This window comes from Amblyomma mixtum, chromosome 1 (genome assembly GCF_055824585.1).
Source record: "Amblyomma mixtum isolate Tamu chromosome 1, ASM5582458v1, whole genome shotgun sequence".
In the NCBI taxonomy this organism is placed as follows: domain Eukaryota; kingdom Metazoa; phylum Arthropoda; class Arachnida; order Ixodida; family Ixodidae; genus Amblyomma; species Amblyomma mixtum.
The window spans coordinates 166,863,537-166,871,843 of NC_143012.1; the positions used below are offsets into that span (position 1 = coordinate 166,863,537).

The window sequence follows — 8,307 nt, forward strand, 5'->3', positions numbered from 1 at the left end:
GCTGCTGACCCGAGAGACTCTGGTTCGATCCCAGCCGCGGCGGTCAAATATCGATGGTGGTGAAAATCTAGAGACCCGTGGACTGTGCGATGTCAGTGCACGTTAAAGAGCCGCAGGTGGTCGAAATTTCGAGAGACCTTCACTATGGTGTCTCTCATAGCCTGAGTACACACGTTTTGTACGTTTTGTTTCCGGCACAACATGTTTACTGCTGTCGGTAAAACTCTAAAACTGCTTCGCGAACAGCTTGGCCAGTGCCTAGTACAACGTCAGTGGTGTGCGCTGGTTGTTCAAGGACCATGCTGTTAGCCTCAGCCTCAGCATGCCACTGTGGGAGCACCTCATCTCGAAAATGCTCGCATACGTTGTGCAAGACACAACTTGCATGGATGGCAAGGCGAGCATTGTCAACTGTGCACTCCATGCGCTTCATAACAAACCGGAACCTCGCCTTCATCCTGCCAAATGCGCTTTCCACTATCCGCCTGGACTGTGACAGGTGATAGTTGGACGTCTTTTTTGCCTCGTTCAGCTGCCCTCGGTGGCTAAATGGCTTGATTAGGTAGGCAATCAGGGGGAATGCCTGGTCGCACAGAATGAGCGGTGGCACTGCTGTGCCACTCATCATGACAACTGGCGACTGAAATAAAGGTCCGTCGACGATGTCCGACAGGCTTGACCTGTGGTACGCATAGGAGTCATGGCACCGTCCTGGCCAACCAACGCTTATACACATGAACTTGTATCGGTGGTCCACCAGGGCCAGCAGGATTATGCTGTACCTGCCGAATTTTAAGACAAGCGAAGAGGTGACATAAATACAGTGCAAATATCACAACTTCCAAAAAGCCGCCGCGGTGGCTCAGTGGTTATGGTGCTCGGCTGCTGACCCAAAAGACGCGGGTTCGATCCCGGCCGCGGCGGCTGGAATTTCTTTGGAGGAGAAATTCTAGAGGCCCGTTTAGTGTGCGATGTCAGTGCACGTTAAAGAACCCCAGGTGGTCTAAATTTCCGGAGCCCTTCAGTACGGCGTCTCTCATAGCCTGAGTCGCTTTGGGACGTTAAACCCCATAAACCAAACCAAACAACTTCCAAAAAGTGAAAATGAAACATATGCGGCCAGTAGATGAGGGGAGGGAGGGACGTCATCCCCCTCCCTCTACGAGGACACAACATAAGCCCCATTCCTTTGATTTGAAAATATTTCATACAGAGTTAAATTGACCCTCCCACCCTTCTCTACTCCATTGCTTCCTCCAAGAGTGCCCCATAAGCACGCCATGGGTCAGCACTGCCACAGAAGTCAAAACGAGCTAGGAGTAAACTAGCTTAAGTGAAAGAACTGAGGAGGCTAAAAACATGGTTGTTTGTACGCGGTGTCGCTGCTTTTGTACCAAACAAGTTAGCAGCAATAAAACACAGCTTTTCATTCAGGTACTCAGCAGGAAGCCAGGCGGCATAAAAGTTTGTCTCTGCTGCATATCCAATCACAGCCTCTTAAAAGGAATGTCATACATTTTAACATGTGATTAAATTATAGAAACTGCTTACCACCCCTTGTAGTTTATGTAGTCGCTAGCGTGTTCTTCCGGTGGCGACGCAGGGAAGTGACACCCGTCCAAGGCACTCACTGCGTGCGGGAATGCAGATACGGCAAAAAAACTCCTGCATGTGCCCCTCCATGCCTTGCGCAGTGGGCGTCCGGATCCAGTCGGCATCCAGAACTTCCACGACGACCAAAGAAAACTCTTGGAACACTGCATTTACCGACGACGGCCCGACACCAAAAACGAGAGCGACAGTCCTGTCTTCCGCCGAGGAGCAGAACTTGAAAAGTCCGATGGCAACCCGCTTCTCGACAGATATAGCCTCGCGCATATTAGTGCCCATGCGCTGTAGCATCCGTCGGCCCTTGTCAACTATACATCGAAACGTAGCGCGTGTCACACGGAAGTGTCTTTTAAACTCCAGTTCGCTGAGCTGGGGCACAATTCGCTCGACCAACCTTCGTTACGAGGGAGCATCCACACACTCCTTTCCACTTGCGCAGATGCCATGGCAGCTCCAGTGATCAGGCCGTTGAGGAAATGTAGCCGCTCCCCAATTTCGTCGGCTTCCGCTTTTGCCGCTTCCATTTCTGAGTCCAGGTGCATGATGTTAACCACCCCTAAAGCTAGCTGAAAATCTTCGTTGTCACTCATTTTCAGAAGGTTGCAGAAAACAGCGAGCGACCAGCACGATCAACGCAGTAGTGAGAGACCAGTGTAGCACACAGACCGCAAAAAAAATATATACATATGACGTCACGCCTGTGGGCTCTTGCCGCTTTTCTAACACAGAAGCGTTTAGTAATAGATAATTACAAAATTTTATTAGAAAAGGCGTTTTATTGCAGAAGGGTGCAGTTTTCTAATGGATTACAACTATACAAATTAAATGTTGGTGCTATACTTTTCAAAACAAAACTTGACGGCACCAGCGCCCCTGAAGCATGGCGACAGAATCTGAAGCTTTCGAATGCGTTTGGAAACGGTCGTGTAGCACCGCGCGGGTCCGTCCATTCCGAAGGCCATTCGAAGTTTCGAATGCCGTTCGACTGGAATGCCATTCCAACGTATCCGTGTGGCACAGGTATTAGATTCAGATGTGGTAATGTGAGTTTTAAGTGGACATCCACTGTCATAAAAATGAAGACTGTATGAATTAATGGACTTAACATAAACATCACATGGACATCCGATATCTTGTGGAGTATATTAAATGAATTAAGAACAGAACTAAACAACAGCAAAAGATACTAAATATTTACTGTCCAGGTTTAAGATGCATGAATTTTAACACATCCCTTGTTATTTCTTTGAACATCAATGTAGTATCATTTATTGAATGTTGGCAAATAATGCCTTCAGTGCAGTATGACTTTCTTACCATTTTCAAACTTGTGAGGGCTTCCACAAATTTACCCATAAAAAGCAGCATGTCAGGATATTTTCGCCCAAACCACAGGCCAGCAAAAAGACAGTTATCATTACGGTTAAGCTGAGGAAGTTCATTGATGCAGATTTAGATTGGCCAGATTGATGCATTTGTAGACTTGTACAGCGGACGTCCATCAATGTTTACTGTCAGCGTTAGGTCACACCATCTCAGAAATTCCCCTTGACGGAGTCTTAGACACATTGCTGCGTTGCCGATGTCTGTCACGAGTCTGCCTTCTGCATTCATTTCGTGTCTCAGCTTCTAAAGGCTGGTGAAGAGCACATCTTTCACTCGTGCCATGACATGGCAAAGCTGTTTTCTTCAAGTCCATGATAACGAAAAAGCTGCCCTTCTTCCTGGCATCACGGATGGAAGTAGATGACTTGCAGATGTTTCAAGTAAGTTTGCCATCATTATGGTCAAGGAGGGATGTACATACTTCACAAAAATAATGTGGTGAACATTGTTGCACACTTTGGTGTCCAGAGCTTTCGGAAAAGGTATTCAGTGTGAGGCATGCCTGAGCGCTGGTAACCAAAGAGTGCATCAATCAACTTCAGCATGTCATTCACAGTTTACCAAGTCAGTCCATGTGCCACCACAAATGACATAATCATCCCCGCAGGGAGGCGTCTGCAGCATGCAGACGTTGGGGAGTGGCGACACCACGGGGTTAACCCGAGCATCCGCAGGGACATCCCCGCAGGGGGATGACGGTGAACAATGCGTCACCACGGACCCGAGCATCCGCGCGTAGCCGTGCGTGGCATTGCCGTGTCCGGGGAAAGGGGATCCTGGTGGTTGAGCCGATGCCGAGCGTTTGGACCCTTAAGGCCCCTCGGCGGAGGCAACACACCACTTTGGCCCCAGCTTCCTGCAGACGGCACCTCCGGCCTGACCCAACCGGAGGAAATCGGCAGTCGCCTTTTCCTATCCTCCCCTCTATCTTTCACTTTCCTATCTCTTTCTTGCAACTCTCCTGTCTCCTCCTCATTTCTTCGTTTTTCCTCTAATTCCTGGCGGTGAGGGTTAACCGTGTGTGACCAACTACCCTGAGTTGGGTCATATTAGGTTATAGTTAAGGTGTACAGCTGGCGTGGGCAGGACTTGCTCGCAAGTTCCTGTCGCGTCCTCTTGTTGGGCTCCATGGTGGGTGGCTGGCACCATGACCGAAAAACATTAATATTTTATGGCTCCCCCATTTTCCAAACCAGATCGCTCTCTCAAAAGAGGGCGGAACGATGCAGATGATTTTTTTCAGAAAAGAAAACTATGTTCCCCAAAATTTCATGTCGTCCATAGCGAAGCAGAAGGAAAACAAGCAAGACTGATATCCCCGTTCCTAGTAGCAAAGTGCCTTACAGACACCTTGGGCCTTGGGTACAAGGTATCCAAAATGGCCAGCGGTGACTTACTGCTCGAACTTCGTGACACTGTCCAACACTCTAAACTCTCAAACCTTGCAACCATTGGGGAAATCTCAGTCTCTGTCACTTCACATCGATCTTTGAACACTGTCCGAGGCGTCATATCTGAAATCGGCTTTATCCACCTCTCTGAGAAAGAAATGCTTGAGGGCCTTACTGACCAAGATGTCATAAATGTTCAGCGCATAAATATCCGGAAGGATAACAAGGAAATAGACACGAAGCACCTGATCCTCACTTTCAGTACCAGCACAGTGCCTGAAAGCATTGAAGCTGGTTACCTGAAAATAAATGTAAGACCATATATACCCAACCCACGAAGATGTTTCAACTGTCAGAGATTCGGCCATGGCTCACAGAGTTGTCGCGGCCGCAAAACTTGCGCAAAATGCTCGTCAAAGGAACGCCAAACTGAAGAATGTGTTGCTACACCATGGTGTGCAAACTGTGAAGGAGACCATGCTGCCTATTCCAGAGCTTGTCCTTCTTGGAAAAAAGAAAAAGAAATCATTACTCTCAAGACTACACAAAACATTTCTTTCAAGGAAACAAGAAGGCGATATGCTCAAACAAACACATTCTCCTTCAGTGCAAAAACAAACTTCGCCGATGTGGTGCGTGGGCGCGGCGCACCACACCAGGCTTCGGCACCCGTCCAGGTCACTCGCAGTGAGCCTGTGGCGGTGCCATCCGCGCCCCAAGGCAGAGCAGCTAACGCTGCTCCGCCAACTGCAAGTCAGGCTGCGCAGACCCCCGGGTCGGCGGGCCTCAAGACCTCTTCTCACAGGTCGAGGTCAAACTCGAACGCGAACGTGCCTTCTGCACGGTCGTCCAGCGCCTCCTCAGAGGCGATGGACACGGCCCCGGGCAGCCCCGCACCGTCCACGTCGGACGGTCGGCGGAGCTCTCTGGATCGATCAAAAAAAGACAGGCCCCGAGTCACGGGGCCATCAACAACTTGATCTACCTTTCCACCCTATAGAAACACAAAATTAAGATGGCTTTCATAATACAATGGAACTGTAGAGGACTTTTAAACAATTACAGTGACATAAAAGACATACTAGGAGCACACTCTCCTGTCGCCTTATGTCTACAAGAAACAAATTTAGGTCCCCAAAAAAATAACTTTCTTAAGAATTACACTGTTTTCCGCCGCGATCGGGTACAGGCGAGCCGGCTGTCGGGAGGCGTAGCCATTATAGTGAAAAACGGTGTCCCGGCACGAGAGCTTCAACTAAAAACAAGACTCGAAGCTGCCGCAGCCACTCTGGTTGCCCATAAAACCATCACTGTGTGCTCACTATATATTGATCCGCACTTTAATTTAACACTACATGACTTAGAGGATCTTTTAGAGCAGCTACCAGAGCCATACCTGGTAGTTGGAGATTTTAATGCACATTCAAGTTTTTGGGGAAGCGAGAAAACTGACGCTAGAGGCCATCTCGTAGAGGATTTTATTTTATGCAATGACGTCTGTTTACTCAATTCTAATAAACCTACATACTGCTCCCCAACCTCGGGGAAAATGAGTGTTTTAGATCTGTCTTTTAATTCACCGTCTGTTTTTAACGATTTTACCTGGAGTGTTTTAGATAATCCATATGGAAGTGATCATCTCCCTGTTGTAATAAGTCACTCATTATCGCCAACAGTCGTTCCCACAAAACCACGGTGTTGGAAGCTACATTTAGCTGACTGGCAACTTTTTAGTGCACAAGCCACATTAGAGAACATAGTTTTAGAAAATACTGACATCAATGAGATCAATGAAAAGTTCACAAATTGTATCTTAGCTGCCGCACATTTAGCTATTCCTCAATCCTCTGGATTAGTAAAACAAAATCACAAATACTGGCACACAAAAGAATGTAAAGATGCAAAAAAGAAACAAAACAAAGCCTGGGGCATTTTTCGGAGATATCCAACACATGAGAATCTCATAAACTTTAAAAAAGCAAGAGCAAAAGCACGATACATCAGACGCAACGCAGAAAGGGCATCATGGCAACAGTACATATCCTCGATAAACAGCTCAATAACATCCAAAAAAATGTGGGAGCAGGTGCGGAAATTCACTGGAAATTTTACTCCTTTCACATTTCCAATGCTAACAACACCCGGTACTCAAACAACATTAGAAGAACAGGCAACATATTGGGTGAGCATTTTTTTACAGTTTCAAGCTCGTCCAACTACACACACTCCTTTCAAAAACACGAAACAATAGTAGAAAAACAAAAACTTCCCTTCAGAACATGCATACATGAAGACTACAATCAGCTTATTACAATGCATGAACTAAACGCAGTACTAACATCCGGTAAAAAGACAGCACCAGGTCGAGACAATATACATTATGCCATGCTTGCTTACCTCTCTGAGACTGCCATAGAGGCTCTCCTAAAATTTTTCAATAAAATATGGATGAGTGGAGAAATCCCCCAAGCATGGAGAGAAGCAATCATAGTACCCTTTCTAAAACCTGGCAAACCACCAACTAGTCCCACCAGTTACAGGCGAATAGCACTCACTAGCTGTATAGCAAAATCATTCGAAAGCATTCTAAACATCAGACTAACCTTCATACTTCAGTCCCGGCAACTTTTAGATATACACCAGAGCGGTTTTAAAAAGACATGTTCCACAACCGATCACCTTGTTCGCTTTGAGAACACAGTCCGGGAAGCGTTCATCCACAAGCAACACTGTATCGGGGTCTTCTTCGATCTGGAGAAGGCTTACGATACCACGTGGAGGTTCGGTATCCTCCGTGACCTAGCGGACCTAGGTATCCGCGGCAGGATGCTGAGCTGTTTGAGCGACTTCCTAACCAACTGCACGTTCCGAGTCCGCCTAGGCGCAACCTTCTCCAACACTTTTATACAAGAAACTTGCGTACCCCAGGGGTTCATCCTCAGCACGACCTTATTCATCATCAAAATGAACTCCATAGGAAAAGTAATCCCAAAATCCATAATGTACTCAGTTTACGTAGATGACCTCCAAATAGCATGCACGTCTTCCAGCATACCTACTTGTGAGCGAGAGATACAAATAACAATAAATAAACTGGCTACCTGGGCAGATAGAAACGGATTTAGATTTTCTCCTCAGAAAACAGTAGCGGTTCTGTTCTCTTTGAGACGAGGCCTACAGGCTGACCCCACACTATATCTAAACCAGACCCCATTACCTCTCAAACAAGAGCATAAATTTCTAGGAGTAACTTTCTATAAAAAGCTCACTTTCTTACCACATATAAATAGCTTAAAGAAAAAAGGTTCCCAGGCCCTCAATATACTGAAACTACTGTCAAGAAAACGCTGGGGGTCTGATAGGGCAAGCCTGTTACATATATATCGTTCTCTGGTTCGCTCTAAGTTAGACTATGGGTCCATAGTATATGGCTCAGCAAGACCATCCTACATAAAACGACTGGATCCTATCCACAATCTTGGTTTAAGGCTGTCTTCCGGTGCTTACAGAACTTCACCAATAGCAAGTCTGTATGTGGAAACGAATGAACCTTCCTTAGAAGATCGAAGAACTGCACTAACTTGTACATACATCCTCAAAATCCTGTCTCAGCCCAAACATCTCTGTTACCCAATTCTGACGAAATGCCCATCCCGAATACTCTTCAACAACAAGCCTAACGCGATTAAGCCGTTGCTCTTGCGCTTCGAAGAAAAATGCCAAGCTCTGAACATACTAAACGAAATTAAAAATATTGCCCCAAGACACGAAGTGCTACCACCATGGTACACTCTCCCCACAGTGTGTGACGTCACACTAACACGCCTCAGGAAAACCTGTACACCACACGACCATATAATACAAGAATACCTAGCACTACAAGAAAAATACAGAAATTACACTGCATTTTATACTGACG

At 46.6% G+C, this 8,307-nt stretch overlaps 1 protein-coding gene across 1 annotated transcript; it reads right to left on the reverse strand.

Moving 5' to 3' along the window:
* Nucleotides 1-205: 205 nt before the first annotated feature.
* LOC149369700 (uncharacterized) lies at nucleotides 206-2,153 on the reverse strand. Its single transcript, XM_089576145.1, has 4 exons — nucleotides 2,006-2,153; nucleotides 1,686-1,919; nucleotides 1,552-1,630; nucleotides 206-782 (listed from the first exon to the last, which is right to left on the reverse strand). The coding sequence occupies exons 1-4, from the start codon at nucleotides 2,151-2,153 to the stop codon at nucleotides 206-208; spliced, it is 1,038 nt and encodes a 345-aa protein (XP_089432271.1).
* Between the last annotated feature and the right edge of the window lie 6,154 nt (nucleotides 2,154-8,307).